Here is a 22,600-nt window from a genome sequence, read left to right as displayed (position 1 = left end):
AGTTTACTATGTGTGAGTCAGCATGGTAAATGATTTGCATTAATATAAAAAATAAGAACCGTATTCCTTTGAGATGAATTTAGCTTTTACAAAGAAAAAAAATTGCTTTACTATTGCAATATTAAATTTTTAAAATGTGTGATTAAAGAAACTATTGGCCTACGTTCAAAAAATTAAGCTCTAAAAATACATATTCTAAAGATTAAAATTCTCTACATAAATCCACATAGGCGTAGCTCAGACTTTGCATAAATGGTTTTCACTTGAAGAAACTGCTCTCTGTTTAGAAGATTTCCTTTCTTTAAACAGAGGTTGGCAACTATGGCCTGAGGGCTAAATCCAGCTAGCCACCTGTTTTTGTGTGGCCCAAGAGCTAAGAGTGGTTTTCACATCTTTAACGGTTAAAAAAAATGTAAAAAGAATAATATTTCATGACATTTGAAAACCACATGAAATTAAAATTTCAGTGTCCAGAAATAAAGTTTTATTGGAATAGAGCCACTCTCATATGTATACATATTGTCTATGGCTGCTGTCATGCTACGATGACAGAGTTGAGTAGTTGTGACAGACGCCATATGGCCCACAAAACCTAAAATATTTATTTTCTGGCTCTTTACAGGAAAAGTTTGCTGACCCCTGCTTTTAAGCAAACACAACAAAGGTAAATAAAATATCTATGTTTATATACCTAGGGTTTTTAATTTTGACTTCAAGAAGTCATAGAGGTATATCACTGGTCCCATTAGTATTAAACATACTCATGTCATGGTGGATTGCAGCATGATATTTAAATCTGAAAGATAAATAAAATGGGTTTACAGCAGTGGTTCTCAATGAGGGATGATTTTGTTCCCCAGTGGACACTTGGCAACCTCTGGAGAGAGTGTTGGTTGTCACAACTCGGAGATGCTACTGGCATCTGCTGGGCAGAGGCCAGGAACGAGGCTAGACATCTGACAGCTCCCTCAAGAAGGATTATCCAGCCCAAAATGTCAGTAGTGCGGAGGCTGAGAAACCCTGGTCTACAAGAAACTGAGAGTCCATTCTAATTTCTAGACTACCTCTTGAATACAAACACAGTTGCTACTCGGTGACATTAATTTATTCCTACCATTAATTTCTCCCTACCACCCATGCCATGTTTATATTAATATTTATAAGAATGAGGAAGACAAATTTCTCTTTACTTTATGGGTATGTTTTTATGACTAGCAATTGTCCATCTGTACCGTAATAATTTTCAAAGTAGAGTATTCTTATTCTCAACTACAAGCCTAAATGAATCATTCTTTGTTTCATCAATTAGCCTGATTTAAATCAAATCTGACTATTCCATTTTTAGTTTCTTAAAAGATCTTTTTCTTAATTCTTAACATATAGCACAAATGAAATAAAAATTTCCTTCCTATGTCAGAGATGTGTGTGAAGTAAGAATACAAGCAAAAGCTTCAATAGACTGAGGAAAAAACAGGAGGCAGGAAGATGAACAAACGACCACCACAATATAAGTGCTAATAATGGTTTAAAGGCCAAAAAAGAAAAAAACAAAAAAAAGACAATACAAAGGCTGACAAAATATCTGGATCTAGTAGATTTCAAGTTGAGGCAAATTTTCAAGACTGCATGAGAGGCTCTAATCAACTGACTTTAGCTTATTATCAAACTCTTACATCCCCTCCCAATCCTCTGCAATCTTCTATCCTAAAATCGGGACAAATGGAGTCACTTTAGGAACTCTATTTTTATATCTCTGTGTATAAAGGGAGTGTTCTATTTACACATAAATAGTGGGGTTTTTGTTTTGTCTTGAAAGCCATATTACTAGAAACCTAATTATGCATTTTCTAGAATTTTTGACATAGCATTTTACTTTTAAAATATTTAAATTTGTAGCTAGGAGCTGGTGGAATAATCACCTTTTATAAATTAAATATTTAAAAGTTTTCTAATTGTGTAGAATTATCTCTGATCTCCCATTTTCATGTACATGAAATAATATTCTTGCTCATACACATAATCTTTCATATTTCGCAACACTGTACCTTTTCACCTGTATCACCTTTGGGGCCATTCTCTCCAGCATCTCCCTAAGAGGGGAAAAAAAGCAATACATGTAAAATATATTGGTGACATTCAGCAAAGAGTAGTTTTCATTATTTTAAGTTTCCTTTCATAGGCACTATATATTAAAATCTGTTGTAAATGTTCTACAGAGCTAATGTACTTTACTTGACCAGCTGCCTGATATCAGCTAGTCCAAATAAATTTTATTACAATGAACATGGCTAAATAGTTTTAAACTACTCCACGATAATAACAGAAAGTAATTTCTCTGACTTCTAATAGCTTATTCTGGCATTAATAGCTTATTCTGGCTACCTTAACTCTTTCTCTTTTCTCTGCTCAAAGAGTCACTCTAACAAAGGCTTTCTCCTGACTCCCTCAATATGCCGTGTGCCTTAACCTTTCTGTCTCCTTCCTTGTCCCACTCCTGCCACCTGGAGTCCTGCCTTCTCCTTTCCCTTCAATCTGTGAATTCTACCCATCTCAAATCTCCAGGCCCTCAAAGTGCATGACCCAGCCCTCAAAACTGCTGCACTGAACATTGAGTTATCTGGGCCTAAGTGTTTTGTATTTGAGACATAAATGTTTTATATCTTATTAGAAAATTTAAAAAAATTATAGTAAAATAAATTGGGGAGTTTATGCTTCCTTTGTTATTTCTGAGAGCTCCTATGCCTATTCCCTCACTGATATCTTTCTACCCACAAGCAATGCTTTAGGAAAAAAGTCATTTGTTTATTATCCATGCTTTGCTTTCTTAAATTCTAAACTCTTTAAGTCTTATAGCATGCTCTAGTGGAAACATCATGAATTTTGGAGCCAGAGAGTTCAAGCCCAGGTCCAGGCCCTACTGGGCAAATGAAATTCTCTTTACATCAAATTTCTCATGTGCAACATAAGGGCAAGAATATTTTATGGGGTTATAAGAAATAAACAATTACTGTGTCTAAAGCAACTGGGACAGTATCTGACACATCATAAGCTGTTAATGATAACCATTAGCAATAACAATGCATTATTGTTCATACATTCCGTAAGCTGGAATACCCTTCTGTCCAGCTGTGTAAGAGGTCACTCTTCTATCACTTAAAATTTTCCGTAAAATAAGAGAGAAGCTACTGATAATGGTTTCCCTGGGAGAAGGAGGGGTGGTGACGGAGGGAGAGTTTAACCTTTTCTCTTCACTTTCTTTTCTTGTTTCAAACAAGCATGAGGCTATCCTGCTCGGGCATTCTTTTATGGTGACGGGGACAGCACAGCGGTCTGGGAGCCTGAGCCGCTTTATCTGATGAGTCCCTGGAATGGTGCTGGCACTGCTCCTTTTCCCTCCTTAATTTCTACACAAAAGAGTCATCTGTTGACTAATTCATTTCAGGTTAATTACCACGAACTGGTTGGAAGCCAAATAAATATACTGATCATAAGTTATGGGGGATCTTTGATAGGCAGCTCATTAGCACACTTTTAAAAATTGCTTGGAAATCCCTTTATTAAATAACAAAACAAACTTTCTTATTAGGAAAACTGGTTCAGAGTGGCCATGAAGTGAAGGGTTTGACTGAGTTGCCTCTCTGTTCTGCTCCCCTTCCATTTAAATAAATGTCTTTTTATTTTTGTTTTACAAGAATACAGTTGTAAAATACAGCTCAAAAATACAGTTACATTCATGAAGCTTGCTGGATCTGTAGATGTACTTCTTTTGGGGTTAGTGGTGATGATAATGATTTGTCAGAAAGATCGTATCACTTATGAAGGGCATTATGTGGTATCTTGGTAGTTGCCTGCAGAGACGGCATACTTCTCAAACACTGGTAAAGGACATAGCATGAGAACTCCCCCAAAGCAGTAAGGAAGGATGTTTGTCTAAGAGAAATTTAACATATGCACTCTGCTTCTCCTTTTGCTTCTCTTTTTGGGTTTTATGGGAATTCGTTTTGGGACAACTTTCAGTGTATTTGCTGCAGGTAAACATCTGTATCCCTTTAACCTACTGACCTAAGAAGTAGTAGAGAGAGAGATGGATGCTTAGAAAAGTACTGGAGTGGCATTAGCAAATAGGTAGAACAGAAATTTTGCAGGCCTAGGGATTTTTGAAAGTCATCTAAAAGCCTGACATAGAATGTTTAAATTTGCACCCTTCTCCTCCATTTCTTTAAATCTTTTTTACCCAAACTTCTATACATATATAAGAATTACACTATTTTCTCCTTCCACTAATTAGCAGTTCAAAAAAACAGTGGTCATTATATCTATCTACATCTATATAACTAAGCATACCTTGTTTTATTGTGCTTTGCTTTATTGTACTTCAAAGATACTACTGCATTCTTTACAGATTGAAGATTTGTGGCAACCATGTGTCAAGCAAGTCTAAGGGTGCCATTTTTCTAACAGCATCATTTTTCAATTAAGGCAGGCATGTTGTGTTTTAGACATAATGCTATTGAACACTTAACTGACTACAGTATAGCATAAATGTAACTTTTATATGCACTGGGAAACCAAAAAATTCATGTGATTCATTTTATTGCAATATTCACTTTATTGCAGTGATCTGGAATGGAGCCTGCAATATCTCCAAGGTATGCTTGTATACCTGTATCTGTCTATCCAACCACACATAAATACAGTTCAGTTTGGTACCTCTTTGGGGGAAAAAAATAAAAATCAGCAGAATCATTCTCACCTTTTCTCCTCGTTCTCCAGGTTCTCCCTGGGCAAAAGAACAAAGACTGAGTGACATATTAATTTATAAAACACCTAATCAATCAACACTAAAGAAAATCAGATATTGAACATACTATTAATAGATAAATTATATGTGACATTTTCTATTTTGGCAATATATAGTTGCTATATAAAAACAAAAGGTTAGGGCTCCCCTGGTAGCACAGTGGTTGAGATTCCTCCTGCCGATGTAGGGGACACGGGTTCGTGCCTCGGTCAGGGAGGATCCCACATGCCACGGAGCGGCTGGGCCCGTGAGCCATGGCCGCTGAGCCTGCGCGTCCGGAGCCTGTGCTCAGCAGTGGGAGAGGCCACAGCAGTGAGAGGCCCATGTACCGCAAAAAAAAAAAAAAGGTTAAGACGAGTTTCCTGGAACATTGAGTATGGATATCAATAGCAAATGTAATTTTAATTCTTTGCTTTCGAGGACTAAAGAAAGATATTTAAGATGATCAGCCCAAACCCAGCTTTTAGGGCACTAAGGAGAAAAATGTGGCAATTCAACGTCTCAAGAGGCTTATGAGATTATGACGCTTTATTCTGCTCAAACTCAGACTCAGTAAGGTGAGTTTATTTACTTACATCCTTCAGTGGAATCTTCCATTCAAAGCAGCCCCTGGTGCATGGATTATTTCAGGGGTCAGAGTACCAGTGTGGTTCTCTAATCTGTCTTCCCCTGATGTGACTAAGGCCTGAACTTGGACCCCTTCACAATGTCATGAACTCTCTTCAATCTGTTGTTAACCACTATGTTCCAAATTAGGTGTACTTTAGGAGGCATTAGTTTTTTCAGAAAAGATACTATATTGGGGCAGACTCTAAGTGAGTTTAGGAGAGATGTCTTTACTCAAAATGATGACCATGACAGTACAAGGACTAAAATGCAAAATTGTGTTCTGAAAAGAATCTCATTTTCACTTTACCCAGGAAGGGACAGGGGACAGAGTCAGAGAGTAAATCTAAAGCAAATCACACACATTCTGATAATATTCCTCTTAAGAAAAGCTTGAGAAAGTGTTGCAATAAGATCAGACTACTTTAAAAATTATTTTTAAGGTGGTTATTGTGTTTTTTAAAATTATAATTCACTCAAGAAATCTGTCTGAAGGCAACACTCTTTTCACTCCCTGAAACTCCGCCTGACCCTTTGGCTTTCTGAATTTCTGGTTACCTTTCACTGCTCAGCAGCCATCCTGATGGTTGCTAGGCAACAAAAGAATAGTACTGAGAACATGCATTAAGCATTAACTCCTATCATTTGGCTTTTTAGCATGGAGCAAGAGAGGGAAGAAGATAGGAAAATGGCTGTAGTCCCAGAAGGAATATTTTCTTTCCTCTCCTGCAGGACAAAAGACAGGTCTATAAATTTTAGGTCTGTCCTAGGCGCCTGTCAATAGCAATGTGATCTGTAAAATCAGCTGACAAGCATCTGTGGGTATGGATACACACCAGCACAGCTGATGGGATTAGACATTAGTTTTGTACATCAAGGGATGGTCACTCATCAAAGGACTTGGGATTTGTCTGCCTATTTGGTTTAAACTAAACTGTCACCAATCTTTTTATATTTAAGATTAATTTGTTCTTCAAAAACAAAGGAAATTTGGAATCCAAAAAATATCTCTATTACATTTTTTCCCTACTTAGTAATTCAGACTACATCCATTTTTAAATTTCAAACATGCCACATTTTTATTATGCTCTTCATTTGATTAACTGGTTAGGTTGTGTAAGTCTTGAAGGTGGCCAAATCTTGAGGAAAAGTCACAGTGGCACTGTGAACATCTTTAGTACATCTTGTAAAAATTATGCAAATGTTGGCAGGATGGACATGGTCTATGTTGTAATATGTTCATTAAGTGGTAAAATGACAAAGTCACATTTGAAACACAGGCTTTCTCATGTTATTTAAGTATCCCAGAAATAAAAATTTAGACATATCTTACATGTTTCTCTGCATTTTTAATGCTAATGAGAATCACAAACATCACTTATTCTTTAGTCACAAAGTTTTATACTATAGTATATTATATTACTGACAAAAAATTCCATCCAAGTAAAACCAGTGGGATATATAAAAAGTGTAACAGCTTACAATCTCATGAAAACTCATGCCTCAAATGATTCTGTTTGGTTTTCTTTGCACTAACCTTTGGCCCTGGTATTCCATTCTGTCCTACTGCTCCAGGCAACCCGGGTTCACCCTCAAAATAAAAAATAGATACTACTAAATAAAACAGACAAAATCAACACATTATGTAGCTCATTAGAGGATATAACCATCCAATAATGCTCAAGAAGTACATAGTATGTTAGACTAGTTACACAAGTTAGCTTGTTTGGTCCAAAATTCTATGTGCTAGGGACCGAGGATACAAGAGGGCTAATTTCCTCGTGTTGAGTCTTTTCTCCACTGAGAAAGTGAGAGCAAATTACCAATGGAAATGAATATCTAGCATGATGCTAGGTACATATAGCTAGGTATATGCTAGGTACAATATTTGTTAAATGAGTAAAAGACATCTGAAAATTTAAGACTTTCTTGGTGGAGAACTTTCAAGTGATTCATCAGCTCAGGAAAATAGAGACTAAATCATTCTATTTATTAGACTTAAGCAAATGAGCATCTCCAAACCTAAATCTTGAAGAATATACACATCTTTGAGCATCTACTTAACTCATTTAGACATGATTGACACAAAAGTAAAAATGGCTTTGATTTCTCTTTCCAGTTTCACTGTAAATATAATTAAAATAAACATTAGAAGTTGTGGTTTTCAGTGTCATATTGAGTGATAGGCATTTGAGAAAACGATGATGGCTATTAGCTAGAAAGATTTTCCATTTCAGAAGGATGATGATGTATATCAATCTTTCTAGACTCTGAACCAGCAACTGTTTTCCAAAGTGGAAGTCTCTTGCGCTCAGAAGCAAAGGAAAGATATTCTGCATGACAACTGTAGTTAACAATACTGTATGGTATATTTGAAAGTTGTTAAGAGAGTAGATCTTAAAAGTTCTTATCACAAGGAAAAAAAATTGTAAATATGTGAGATGATGGATGTTAACCAAACTTACTGTGGTAATCATTTCACAGTATATACATGTACCAAACCATTATGTTGTACACCTAAAACTAATCAATGTCATGTGTCCAATGTATCTCAGGAAAATTAGGAGAAGAAAGAAAGTGTAGCTTTTAATACTTCCATGTAGCTCAAACTTAGAGCAACTAGAATTTCATTTTCATTTAAAAACATTCCCAAAGCCATTTATTATGTGCTTCAACTTCTCAGCAAGTTTCTTTCCCCTGAGGGTTAAAAAGTTGATACTTAGTTGATTAAAAAAAAATTGACTTTATTTTTTAGAGCAGTCTTAGGCTAACGGCGAACCTAGTTGATTTTTTAAGAATGTTTTCTAGGTTGTCTGGAGGGCAGAAATTGTGCCATTTTAGTATTTGTGCTCTCACCTTCAAGAACACTTACATTAGTAAAACAGCAACATTTCTTAAGTTCCAGGAGCTTTATATTCATTAACTCACTTAATTCTCACAAATTTCTATAAGGTAAGTACTATCTTTATATATATTTAATAGATGAAGAAACTAAGACACAGAGAGGTAAAGTAATTTTTCCAGATTTACACAACTCTGCCTTAAGAGGTTGTGCTTTTAGTACAGTGATGCATTGCTGAATGAATGAATGCATCTTGAAACTGGGAGAGTTGATGAAGAATATTTCTATCCATATTATCATTTGGTTTATACTCCCCATTTATAAATGACCTTCCAGAATGTATACAAACCTGAATTAAATGTAACTTCTATAAAGATGATTTTTGTTCACCTACCAGATAAACGAAGCAATGTGAAGTTAATAGTGTCTTTCTAGAAGAGCAAAAAATGTTTTTCTCTTATACTGGATTATTGTAATTGCTAAAGACTTAACTCATGGAAGAAATTCTGCTTCCTGTATAAAGTTACACTATAATCATTTGCTCTTTCCTCGATAAAATAGCAAAAATGTTGACTTACAATAACGATGGCTATTATAAGAAAATTTTGATAAGCCATATGTTCATAACCAAGGGTAAGAACTCCAATGGAAATTGAATACACCCTGAAAGAGGACTGTCATTTACTATGCAACCAGAAAAAGAGTTATCGAGTCTGCTTTCTTCAAAAAACTTACACCAGGAGGCACTAATATCGTAACTCATGGTTTAATGCAAACGAGATGCTGCCAGGGAACAATACAAACTTTGTTTAGACTTTCAAAGAATAACTATGGTAGCCAGAATTATTTTTTTTAAAAAAATGGTTAAGCCCCTGGAACCAGGCAAAATACATGCTGAGATTTTGAAGCAAGGAAGACAAATGTTGCTTAGGTATCTGCACAACATCCTTCTTAAAATATGAACATCGAGGGACTAAAACTTGATCCTTTTTTTCCCTTTGATTTTATATTTTGTTAAAATAATCTTTTAATGTAAAAGGAAACAAAAAATTGCACCCATAATCCCATCACTCTATCATAACTGTTTTCATTTTGTCCTGTTTCCTTCTAGTTGTTTAAATTTATGCTTACATATTTCAAGCAATTGTAAGCTTATTACATAGTTTGACATTCCGATTTTATATTATTTTATACCATACGTTTGTTTTTACACAGTATTTGTGATTGTCTTGTGAATAGTTTATCATCTATCAAAGTCAGGTGTGATCATTTGTTTAAGCTGTCCCAAATTGTTGAATACTTAGGTTGTTTCCAATTTTTGCTATTAAAGGTAAATTAAAATAAACATCTATGTAAATATTTCTAAGTTGCTTTCCAAAAGGGATCTGAGATTTATCTGCTTTTCTAGGCACCCACTCTGTTACTTTTTCACAACTTCATCAGCATTGGATATCACAATTTTAATTACTTTTGTGGCTATTTTATTTTTTTAAATTTATTTATTTAATTTATTTATTTTTGGTTGCATTGGGTCTTCGTTGCTGCGCGCGGGCTTTCTCTAGTTGCAGTGAGCGGGGGCTACTCTTTGTTGCGGTGAGCGGGCTTGTCATTGCGGTGGCTTGTCATTGCGGTGGCTTTGCTTGTTGCGGAGCGTGGGCTCTAGGCGCGCAGGCTCAGCAGTTGTGGTACATGGGCTTAGCTGTAGTTGTTCCACAGCATGTGGGCTTTTCCGGGACCAGGGCTCGAACCCGTGTCCCCTGCATTGGCAGGCGGATTCTCAACCAGTGTGCCACCAGGGAAGTCCCTGTGGCCGTTTTAATAAGCACAAATGAGAATTTACTGGGGCCGTTTTACGTTTATCACTTGTAAGGTTAAATAGGTATGTAGTGAGATTTTAAAGCTAAAAAGTGAATAAGGCTGTTTCCTGAATGAATCAAGGGAAGATAAAAAGGAAAAATGGCTCGTAGCATTTTACCTTTGTAAAAAGTAATAACAAGAAATATATATTCAAACTCAGATTAGGAGGTTATGGAACATTCTGTTATTATTCAAATTTAGTTTCCCAGGTTGTGTTAAAGGAATGTTACCGATGAAATGCTGTACAACTTTGAGTACCAAGGCCAAGCAGTGGGATTCTGGAAGGCATTAATTCATTCAACTAACATTTAGTGAAAATTTACTATATGTTTTACTCTGAGCAGAGTGTTGCATGAGATATAAAGATGAAATAGACATGACAGGTACCTGTGCCCAGAGAGCTTGTCTTTCAGTGAGGAGAGAGATATCTACATAAATAACTTAAGAGGACATCTAATTGAGATGGAACTTTTTTCTTTGAGCAAAGTTTTCTTGCACTTCATAAAGAGGCATAATAAATAGAAATCAAAGGGAAGTCTTAATGAAGAATGAAGCATATGTCATATGGTGTATTAATATTTTCTGGTATATGAGGACAAAATATCATGAGGCCTCTTCAAATAAAGTTACAATGATATTACTTTACTACATAATATAGTAAAAAAGTACATATACAGAGAAATATATCAGAGAAGTATAGACCAAAAAATGGGAATTGGGTTTTGTGTGTGTGGGAACTAGTCTCACGTTCACTGGATAATCTATTCATCTATTTCTGAATGCATCTCATATTCACTACTACTAAGGACATTCCAAAGATAGTAATGAAGAAAAATAGCAGCTAACATCTTAACTACAGGTAGATTGATAGAGTTTTCTCTATTACACTTTAAATTCTAGGGCTATTCCTAGTGTATTTAAGCTAAAAATAAGTTGAACTGACTTTTAAGAAGGATAACGCTGCTTTCTTTCTTTCTTTCTTTCTTTCTTTTTTAAACCAAACACTCTTTAGAACTCTAATGTAAAACATCACCCAAGGCTTTTACAGTTATTTTAGTTACTGCTATTCAGGGGCAACTTGAAAGAATACTTAACAATAGGAAGGAATGTCATTTTCCTACAAAATTGAGTGCTAAAGAGAAACAGACCATTTAGCAGTAATATTGCTCCCTGTCACTTCAATCACAAAGGGTTACAGCTTTAAATTTTTAACATAGTATAATTTTACATTCACCTTGTCAATATAGATTTGTTTCCTTTAAGTAGTCCATTTTCAGGAAGAACTCATCTAAACAGAAGAACTAAAATTATCCCCCCTTATCCTCTGTTTTGCTTTCCTTGGTTTCAGTTACCCGTGGTCAACCAAGGTCTGAAAATATCAAATGGAAAATTACAGAAACAAACAAGTCATAAGTTCTAAACTGTGTGGTGTTTTAAGTAGCGTGATGAAGTCTGGTGCATTCTGCTGCATCCCACCCAGGATGTGAATCATCCCTTTGTCCAGTGTATCCTGTCCGTTAGTCATTTAGTAGCCACTAAGTTACTTGATCGACTGTCGTGGTATCACAGTGCTTGTGTTTGTGTAATTCTTATTTTATTTAATAATGGCCCCAAATATGGGCAATTCAGACATTCTCTTACTATACCTAATTTCTAAATTAAACTTCATCATAAGTATGTACATTTAGGAAAAAACATAGTATATATAGGGCTTAGTACCCTCCTCGGTTTCAGGCATCCACTGGGGGTCTTAGAACATATTCCCTGCAGATGGGGCTGGGGACTATTGTACAAGGAACATGAAACAGCAGCAGATGAAATTAATGATATTGAACATAACATGGTATCAGTCTTAAGGTTGTTCTCCTACCACTGGAGTTGGTGGGGTTGGTGCCTGTGTGTAATAAAATAAAGACTAAAAATGGGCAGCATTGGTCACTGATACCTCTCTAAAGCATTGGGTGGACTGGGCCTTTCTTCCTGACAGTGATAGCACATAGAAGGATCTCAGTGGCCTAAGTGGTGAGCAGGACCGGCCGCTAGTCATTCCTCTCCTGCAGGCAGTCATGTTGGGGAGTCGGGTGACCCTGTATGAGGCTTAAGAGCCTCAGAGGCTTTGGTAGCTATTGGGTAGATAACCCTTGGTAGAGGAAGATTCTCTGAAGGCAGTGAGGTGCCCACAGGGACTTCCAGTTAGAACTATCTGGGGAAGAGTCAGGAAAATGGAGCTTCTGTTCTCCATTCATATTTATTTTCTCTCTCTCTAGTTCAGTTTAGTTTAGTCTTCCACCCTAGTCCCCTAATGCCAGTGAGGATGAACAGAAACTTGGGCGAAGGTAGGAGGTAGAAAATGACCAACATATTTTACCTTGAAATTTCTAGAAATGTAGCATTTTCCCACACAAAACTATAAAATAAGAATCCTTGCCCCAAACCTCAAGTGTTATTAATGCTCTAAATAAATCCTTTGTCTTTTTGTACTCCTGCCCACTTCCATGAGCTCCCAGGGGTACACACCCCTAGTTTAAGAAATTTGACTTAAGGGAGATCCAGTTTACTCTAATAATATTACAGTTTAGCTCCACCTTTTTACATAAGTTTGTGTGGGTGGACCCATTGAACTAATGTATCAGTTTTTTTCTATATATGTTCTCTCTCTCTCTCTCTCTCTCTCTCTCTCCATATATATATATATATATATATATGTAAAATCTAAAACACAACCCACTTGTATATTGGAGATTGTCAATCACTGCATTCAACAAGAAGCAAATCTTTGATGATGTTATAGTTCAATACATTTAGAACTGTACAACCTGGCATTAAATAGCACAAAGTAGAAGGACAAGTTGGAATCAAACACCAAAAATTAAGCCACACAGCCATAATGAAATCAGAGTAGACCGTATTAGATTTTTATACAAGCTAAACTGAATAACCATAAATTGGTAATTTATTTGTTGTTGTTGTTTACAGATGTCTAGCACCAATGTATTTAGAATTTCAATGGAAAAATGTTCTCAATCCCATATTATTTGATCCCATTTGCTCCCTAGGCAATTGTCCCACTTCTCTTTGACCACCCCCTGCCCCGTTTCCATGCCATAAAGACTGTGGTATGGGATGAACCTTGAAAATGAGCAGAGTTTAAACCCGTGTTGTCCAATATGGTACCACTAGCCACATGTGGCTCTTGAGCACTGGAAATAAGGCTAGTCTTTGAGATGTGTTGTAAGCATAAAATACGATTTTGAAGACTCAGTTGTAAAAAAAAATGTAAAATATCCCATTAATAATGTGAATACTATTAATCTTAAAATATTAATTTATATGATGTTGAAATGGTAGTTTTAGATATATTCAGTTAAATAAAACATATTATTAAAATTAATATTACCTGCTTTTTAAACACCTAAAAAATGTGGTTACTAGAAAATTCACATTTACATATGTGGCTTGTATTTGGAGCTTGCTTTATGTTTCTATCAAACAGCATTAGTTTAAACCATAAAATTATATAATTATTAGAAGACATGATGAAGCAGAAGCCTTTAAAAGCAGGGAAGGAGCACATCAGTATTCAATCAAGTCAACGTACGGCGTTAATGAATACATTAAGCCTATATGAAAATGTGAAGCCCTTACAGGCCTAGTAAGAGGTGAAGACAGCAAGACTTTTCTGCTGGGAGACTGGAAAAGACCTATAAATCTGGTGGCAAGAGATGGCTCTTTGTCTGGACTATGGCGAAAGACAGCGGTGGGAAAAGAGATAGGGACCCAGGAAAAAGATGGGAGAGATGTTAACCCAGCAGTGACATGTCCATGTCCCGCAGGTCAGTCTGAAACAGAACTGAAAAGTAGAGGACTAGCCTGGGGTCAGTGAAGAGTGGGAGTTAGTGGAGGGGAGGAGTCCCGTAAAGGGCAGGATGCTGGGAATCAGCAGAACTTTCATTGCTGCCAAGGAAAAGCCCTGAGCCCCTCCAGGATTCTATCAGGGCAAGAGTGGTTGCGTAGAGGACTAAAGGCTCCAACAGTTGCGCCTGTGGGTACGGAGACCAGGCCATTAGAAATATTTCCAACTATTCGGTTATCTCCCCTCTTGCATCTGCTCCTTCCCTCGCCCCATGTGTCTCAGTGAAGGGCAAGTAGTAGCTGGGGCAATGCTGGTTGTATAAATTATCACGTCATCTCAACTTTCCCAGAAAACTTACATGTGTCATCATTTACCTCATGAACTCATTCTAACATCTGCTTCTCCCTAAGCAGAAGCACTCACAAAATAGGGCAATATATATATATTTTTCTCTTTTTTTGGCTGCATCGCATGGTACGCGGGATCTTAGTTCCCCGACCAGGGACCGAACCCATGCCCCCTGCAGTGGAAGTGCAGACTCTTAATCACTGGACCGCCAGGGAAGTCCCAAGGGCAATATTTTAGTTGAAAGGAACCAAGCCAGCCATTCTTAATAGATGAAGAAACACATTCAGAAAGGGGAAGTACCTTTTCCAGAAGCAAAGAGCTGCCAAGAGGCAGATATGAGATTAGAACCCAGGTCTTCCGATTCCCCATCTTGTGTTTCCTCTATCTGAGTAACGTGTGTCTAAAGAACTTATTCATATTTATTATGTTTCTTTTGTCTTTAATTTTTGCAAAAAATGAGAAAGCTGCTTCAGGAAGCCTCCAGTCTAATCCCACGTTTTCTACTTCTGGTCCTGGGACACAGAGCAAATTGCTTGAGCTTCTGTGGGACTCAGCTTTTATTCTATGCAGTGTGTGGAGGGAGCTTAAATGCTTACCCTCTCCCAGATCTAAAGGATTAAAATTTATTTTATTATTATTATTAGTTGTTGTTGTTGGACTAAACATGTCAGTGCTGGCATAAAGGAAGATTCCTCTGACATCTGATTAAACTTGCCTCAAGTCCCGATTTCACCAGCTGTGGAAGTGTAGGATTTGCTTTCCCACCCCTCTGCTTGAGTTCTTACATCTGTATGTGTCATCTCTGTTTTGCCCCAGACCAGTTCAGATGGGTCAGTTAGTTCTTCACCAGTTACCTCAAGAAATTCACTCTCCTCAGGTCTTTTCTTTTTTTTTGACATGACTCATTTAATTTAATTAATTTATTTATTTTAAAAAATTTTAACATCTTTATTGGAGTATAATTGCTTTACAATGGTGTGTTAGTTTCTGCTGTATAACAAAGTGAATCAGTTATACATATATGTATGTCCCCATATCTCCTCCCTCTTGTGTCTCCCTCCCTCCCACCCTCCCTATCCCACCCCTCTAGGTGGTCACAAAGCACCGAGCTGATCTCCCTGTGCCATGCGGCTGCTTCCCACCACTAGCTATCTGTTTTACGTTTGGTAGTGTATATATGTCATGCCACTCTCTCACTTCGTCCCAGCTTACCCTTCCCCATCCCCGTGTCCTCAAGTCCATTCTCTAGTAGGTCTGTGTCTCCTCAGGTCTTTTGTGGGCTCAGGATTGAATACCTGGGGTTCCTGAAAGGTGTCCCATCACAGAGCACTCAGACTTTCCTCATCTCTCTGCCTTCTCCTTTCTCCCCCTTCCACCTCACCTTCCTCCTTCCTTCCCTCCTTCCTCAACCATCCTGGGAATTCAGCTTCACCCTCTCTTATGTGGAGCAATTCAGTAGTTTTTAGCTCCTACTTGCATACTCAATGCTTAATGCTTCTTCTGTTTCTTTCCTGGAGGCAGAGGCTTTGTTACTTGGTGAAAGAGAAACAGAAAATTCTTTGAGCTTTCTATTGTGTTGGTTGTGCACCAAAGAACCAGCATCCCTGTAGGGGAGTTTTGTCTCGTTTATCCAGTCAGCAAACTCCCTCCCTAAAATTAAAATCTCTTTGTCCACCTTGGTAATATGAATAATAGTAGAAAAGTAGACCCTTCTATCAGCCAGAAACTTAACGAAAATATTCTATTTCAGATAATTTACTGAAATGGGTCCTAAACTGATTAAAGTAATACCTAAACTAAACCTAATAACCAAACCCTCATTATACTTTTTAAAAACGTACAAATGTCTAAAATAAGAAAACATGATAGTTGTATCAATAGTGCTATAGTATGGACTATTTCAGAAATAAGTTTGTGGTTAACACTTTTATTCACTTTTTTTTTAAAAAAATATTTATTTATTTATTTATTTATGGCTGTGCTGGCTCTTCGTTTCTGTGAGAGGGCTTTCTCTAGTTGCGGCAAGTGGGGCCACTCCTCATGGCGGTGTGCGGGCCTCTCACTATCGCGGCCTCTCTTGTGGAGCACAGGCTCCAGGCGCGCAGGCTCAGTAATTGTGGCTCACGGGGCCAGCCGCCCCGCGGCATGTGGGATCCTCCCAGACCAGGGCTTGAACCCATGGCCCCTGCATTAGCAGGCAGATTCTCAACCACTGCACCACCAGGGAAGCCCCTATTCACGTTTTTTTGTACAGCTAACATAGACAGAAATGTACGAAATATAATTTGAACAAAGAAATTCAAAGAGATAGCTAAGAATTTAGGGGTCACAGAAAATAGCTAAGTTGAGTTTATCTGGATGAAATTTACAGGAGAGAAGAATGATCTGCCTTGAGCACACCCCTAAAACGTGAAGGTCTAGGGAGAAGCACACATGGATGACCCTCCATCTCAACCTTCCCTGCTAATGTCTTCCCTTCTCTTCCCAACCCCAGTTCTCTTATTCATCAAGAAGGGACTTTGGGGCTGCGTGTGGACACCACAGCCTGCAAGCTCTGCCTAAAGCTCCCTACCAATAGCTGCTCTAGGCCCCTCACAGGTGTACAGGCACACACGCCAGCTGTGTGGTTCACCCTTGGGAAAATGGACATGGGGAAGAGGCCACTACGGGCAATGGAAGCAGACTCAGCACAATAGATGCAGGAATTCTTGGGTCCTGGGTACCTGGGCCGTGATCTAGAAGCAGGGATCTGGGCTTTGAGTGGGCATGTCTCCTTGGCCCTGTGGACTTTTCACCCCGTGGGGACAGACCCAACATAAGAGGGACAAAGGAGGGTGAAGAGCAACACTGCCTCAGTCTAAGGGAAACACTGTCCAGTATTCCTTTTTAAATAACTTATAAAAGGTGCAAAAGTCACCAAAAACCAGCCTGGGAACATGATGTCACAGTGTGGGGTTGGGGTGTCTTTTACGTGTATCAGAGAAATTGTTCTCTGCATGTACTCTTACGGAAAAAAAGATTAAGAATAAAGACATGTTTTAGGAAGACAAAATATCAAAATGGATGAAGGGGGTATGTGACCTGGAAGAGGCTGTTAGGACCAGGATAAGTCAGATACAACACACTTTGTTTAGCTCTCGTGTCTTACACAAATTTCTTCTAAATTAGATAATTAGTGTTTATTGCAACTTTGTGCATGACTAGGGCTGCTAGAAAAGGAACTGCAGTAGCAATAGCTAATCAGCATCTGATATTCCCCTAGTGCAGGAATGAGGAAGAGGCGGGGACTTCTGTGTATCCAATGAAAAAGAAACTCAAAAGTGGTGTTGGATGTTTGGGGAAAGACTCTCATTCACTCTCTGGATGTAGATAGGAAAGAATGAAGCCCCAGGCATGATTGGCAGCCACCTTCCAACCAAGAGGAGAGTAGGAATTAGAGTGAAGGCAGCAACATGAAAGACAGAGTGACAAGATGGAAGAAACGGGTTTTTAGTGATGAGGTTTAGGTGCCAGGACAAAGCAACGCTGCAGCCTGCATTAGTGCTGGACCTTCAAGCTACATGACCAATAAATACCTTTATTTTAAAAACTAGTTCTGTTAAGTATTCTATGACTTGCAACATAACATGCCCTTGATAATATACCCTTTTTTGAAGTTTAAAAACCCAGGTAATTTCTTCTTTCCTAAAGTATAGTTCCTAATAATAAATCTATGTATAGTTGAATGATAAATTATCCTTTTCACTTGGAAGAGATGTGCCTAATTATTCATAGAAATGGTAAATGGTTATGTCTAACAGGAAAAACTCTAAAGATCAGTGAAAAGTAGTGGAAAGAGATAATAGTTCTTACTAACATTCACTTATACTCCCAGCAGGTTTCTGAGCCATGGAGTTCTTAATGCCCCCAATTCAAAGTGGAAAATAGTCTGCTCTTATTTAATAATGTTTTAAAATAAACAGTTAACATTCTATACTTCCTTTATTTTGTCCGATTAAACTTTGAGGTAAACATGACAACCTTCATTTGACAAATGAAGAAACTAAAGCTCAGAGAAGGAAAGTAACTTGTCCAAGATCATACATATACTGAACAGCAAAGATGGAATTTTCTGAATTTAAAATCCACACTCTTAACAGTTGGAGCCAACAAACTGGCTTTGAAGTTGAACTCTACCACAAACACCTCAGTGACCCTGGGCAAAATATCCTTTCTGCGCCTTGGTTTCCTCATTAATAAAATGGAGATAATAATAGTATCCACTTCATAGAATTGCTGTGAGGAATAAGTGAGGTAAACTTAGGACAGTGCCTGGCAGTTAGTAAATGCTAAATACATGTTAGTATTACATACTTCACTCTTCTATTCTCTGCATTGGGCAGAGAAGACAGAGAAGAAGATCCTGAAAGGAATTCAATTTCTCCTAAATTAACCCCACTGATGCTATTTCATAATTGGGTAATGGTTCCTATGCCCTTGGCAATGTGGCCTAGTATCAAACAGATGGAATTGGGTAAATGTTAAGCTGTTATGATTGTCACAATAAGTTATTTCACTGCAACCTTATTTTTAATGCAAATTTCAAAATCAAGAATGTCATTCAGAGATCAGATCTAATGATACAAGAACAGGCTTTGTGATTTATATTGACTTACTATTTTAGTGGTAAGAAACTTGGAAAAAAAGTAGTGCAAGATGAATACAAAAACCCTAAAGTGGTTGATAGTATGGTGTTTTAGGAACAAAATTCTAAGACCAAGGTTGTCTAACTTGAACTGTAAGTACTGCAGCGTAGTGCTATTTTCTTTTCCCTTTACCAACTGCTGTTCACTGTTTAAGGTGCACCTAAAGTTGCCTATTCAGGGAAGCATTACTTGACCCTTTTGCACCAGGCCAGGCTGTCCTGTGCTCCTCCGCTGTAGTACTTAACAGCATTGTCATTTAACAGATTTTTAGTATAACTTCATATAATGTCCTTATCCACCATAGGCTGAAATTCCATGAGGGCAGAGACAGCGTGAATGTCAGTGCTCAGATGGTGCCTTGTACTTAGTAGTAAAGGCTGAAAAAGATTTGTTGAATGGAAGATTGAAGGAATTGGTAAATAAATCAATGAAAACGTTTAAGGTAAGTTTAAAAAAAAATCACCAGATTATATATGCAGTTTAATCAGATCTAATAAATAATATTTTGGTGATCTCATCTATAAAATATAGTGTCTTTTCAACTAAAATGGAAAATAAGTGGACTTGATGATGTCATAATTCATTCAAACACATTTCCCTTGTTGTTGCTTTGTTTTGCAACAGTCTGTGATCAGCTTTCCTTCCTCTCATACCCCTTCCCCCACCAATACCATTTCCTCAACTATTTAGTCTTCCCTCTCCCAATATTACCCTTTAGCAGAATGATAACTAGTATAAACTTTTATAGTAACATGCCTAAATGAAGTCAGGGGGAAAGTGTTTTTTTTTTTAAAAATTACTATAATTGCTTTATTTCAAGCCAGCATTACAGTACTTCTTTCAACCAACTTTTTATCCCCTTATAAAAGAACTTAAAATTAATTATATAAAGAATAGAAATAGCTTTTGTTTCACTTAACAAGTAAAATTGAGTGAAAAGTCCCTTTAAGAGTAAGCTCGTATATAAAAATGCCTGAGAATATATGCATAGAACTCAGGGATGATGTGATTTTACTATATGAAAGATCCTGTATATGAATTGCCAACAGGCACATGAAAAGATGCTCAACATCACTAATCATCAGGGAAATGCAAATCAAAACCACAATGAGATATCGCATCACACCTGTCAGAATGGCTATCATCAAAAAAGACACGAGAGGGGCTTCCCTGGTGGCGCAGTGGTTGAGAGTCCGCCTGCCGATGCAGGGGACGTGGGTTCGTGCCCCTGTCCGGGAGGATCCCACATGCCGCGGAGCGGCTGGGCCCATGAGCCATGGCCGCTGGGCCTGCGCGTCCAGAGCCTGTGCTCCGCAACGGGAGAGGCCACAACAGTGAGAGGCCCGCGTAATGCAAAAAAAAAAAAAAAAAAAAGACACGAGATAACAAAAGCTCATGAGGATGTGGAGAAAAGAGAACACTTGTGCACTGTTGGTGGGACTGTAAATTGGTGCATCCACTATGAAAAACAGTATGGAGGATCCTCAAAAAATTAAAAATAGAACTATCATATGATCCAGCAATTCCACTTCAGGGAATATATACAAAGGAAATGAAAACACTAAATTAAAAAGTTACCTGCACCCCATGTTCACAGCAACATTACTTACAATAGGCAAAACATGGAAACAACCCTAGTGTCCATCCACAGAAGAATGGATAAAGAAGTTATGGTGTATATACATATACAATGGAATATTGTTCAGCCATAATAAACGAGGAAATACTGCCATTTGTGACAACATGGATGGACCTTTAGGGCATTATGTTAAGTGAAATAAGTCAGACAGAGAAAGACAAAAATACTTTATGATCTCACCTTTATGTGGAATCTAAAAAAACAAAAACAAACAAACACAAACAACAAACTCACAGAAAAAGAGATCAGATTTGTAGTTCCCAGAGGTTGGGGCTTGGAGGTTTTGGGTAGAGTAGGAATTGACGGAAGGTGACCACTTCAGGAAGGTGACCTTTCCCAAAGGTACAAACTTCGGATTATAAGATGCTAAAGATGTAATGTACAACATGATAACTATAGTTACCATTGTTGTATGATGTATATGAAAGTTAAGAGAGTAATCCTAAGAGTTCTCATTATAAGGAGAAATTTTTTTCTATTTTTTCTTCCATTTCTTTTTATTGTTATCTATATGAGATGGTGAATGTTAACTAAACTTATTGTGGTAGTCATTTCACAATATATGTAAGTAAAAACTTTATGCTATGTACCTAAAAATCATACAGTGATATATGCCAATTATATTTCAGTAAAACTGGAAAAAAGAGAAATATCCTGTAATAGGAAAGTGATGATGTTTCTTCAAGAAGATAGAAAGCATCCTATTATCATAGTTACCAGAGAAAACACAGTCATGTAGTCTTAGAATTCTAATGTACACAGTCACTAACTTCAAAAGGCAGAAAAATTAATAAAAATAATTTAACTCTCAACTTTAACCTGCAAAGTATTAAATTGCTGTAAGACAATTTCCCTAAACTATTAATTAATCTGGAATCAAACATCAATCACTTCATTTACTCGCTATATCTTTTCTTAAAGTCTAAAATTGGAAAGTTATAAATATATTGGGTAATAGATCACTGGGTAAATTTATGCTAACTAGCCAGGATATAAGCAGAACTACAACATACTTAAATCCTTCAGGAATTTAATTCAGACATTTTAATGATAAAGTCAAGGTAGCAAAAGGAAAGAGTTCATTTAGTGGTTACAGAAAGTGAATAAGGGATAAAAAATATTGCATTCATTGTATATAGCTCACTGTATAGACTTGAATCAACAGCTTGACCTTTGGAAGTCTGAGAGCTTCCATTTATCTGTTCTCTAAATATACTTGCAATAAAAATGCCATTAGAAGTATGCTGTGAGGATTAATGTCAGTGGAGAACTGTGAGACTCATGGATAAGAGATGAAAAGGAACTCTTAATACCATAGCTATAAACTAATTAAATTTTAATGTTACTTAAAAATCATATAGCTATCTGGGATAGATTCAAGATGATACACTAATATCAATATTTTATTTATATTGTATTTTGAAGTTTTAAATATAATAAACTATAGAAAGTATTTGAAAAATACATGAAACAAGATCATCTGATATTTATCTTTTGCTTTGGAAGCAAAACTATGACTCTGGATCCTCAGAAAAATTCTAGCTTGCTGAGATAAAATAATTTGCTTTTAATCCTGAAACTCTTTAAGATGAATTTTATGGTAACAGAGACAAAGATGTGAGAGCTGCACAAAGTAGACCTTTAACGTGCCCTATCATTACCCCCAGATCTCTTCTCCTATGGCATTTGCACAGTGCTGGGCACTGCTTGCTATTCAAATATATTGTCATAATGATGATTTATTCTTATGTATGCCAATTAAAGTGAAAATGTGAAAAGAGTAGAAAAAAAGCAGGGTTCTAATAACACCTATTAAGAGTTGATATATATATAGATATATATATACCTATATATATTTAAATATACATAATATATAAATATATATACAAACACAAATTATATACATAATACATATATAAATATATAGAGAAACAAAAATTACAGACAGCAGTTTATTTTGTCAAAGGAT

At 37.0% G+C, this 22,600-nt stretch overlaps 1 protein-coding gene across 3 annotated transcripts in view; it reads right to left on the bottom strand.

Annotated features, from left to right (window-relative positions):
- COL25A1 (collagen type XXV alpha 1 chain) overlaps positions 1 to 22,600 on the bottom strand; it is a gene marked incomplete at its 3' end in the record, with an annotated part of 474,748 nt that overhangs the window by 78,767 nt on the left and 373,381 nt on the right. For 2 of the 3 annotated variants that reach the window (XM_082635416.1, XM_082635415.1), the window contains exons 13-15: positions 6,945 to 6,998; positions 4,754 to 4,780; positions 2,046 to 2,090 (exon numbers count right to left, since the gene is read on the bottom strand). In XM_082635416.1, coding sequence (XP_082491542.1) covers positions 2,046 to 2,090; positions 4,754 to 4,780; positions 6,945 to 6,998 — 126 coding nt within the window. The remainder of the gene's footprint in view (positions 1 to 2,045; positions 2,091 to 4,753; positions 4,781 to 6,944; positions 6,999 to 22,600) is intronic. The other variant, XM_082635417.1, reaches the window with a different exon arrangement.

This window comes from Mesoplodon mirus, assembly GCF_964341445.2.
Source record: "Mesoplodon mirus genome assembly, chromosome: 2".
NCBI lineage: Eukaryota > Metazoa > Chordata > Mammalia > Artiodactyla > Ziphiidae > Mesoplodon > Mesoplodon mirus.
This window is presented reverse-complemented; position numbering and strand designations above follow the sequence as displayed.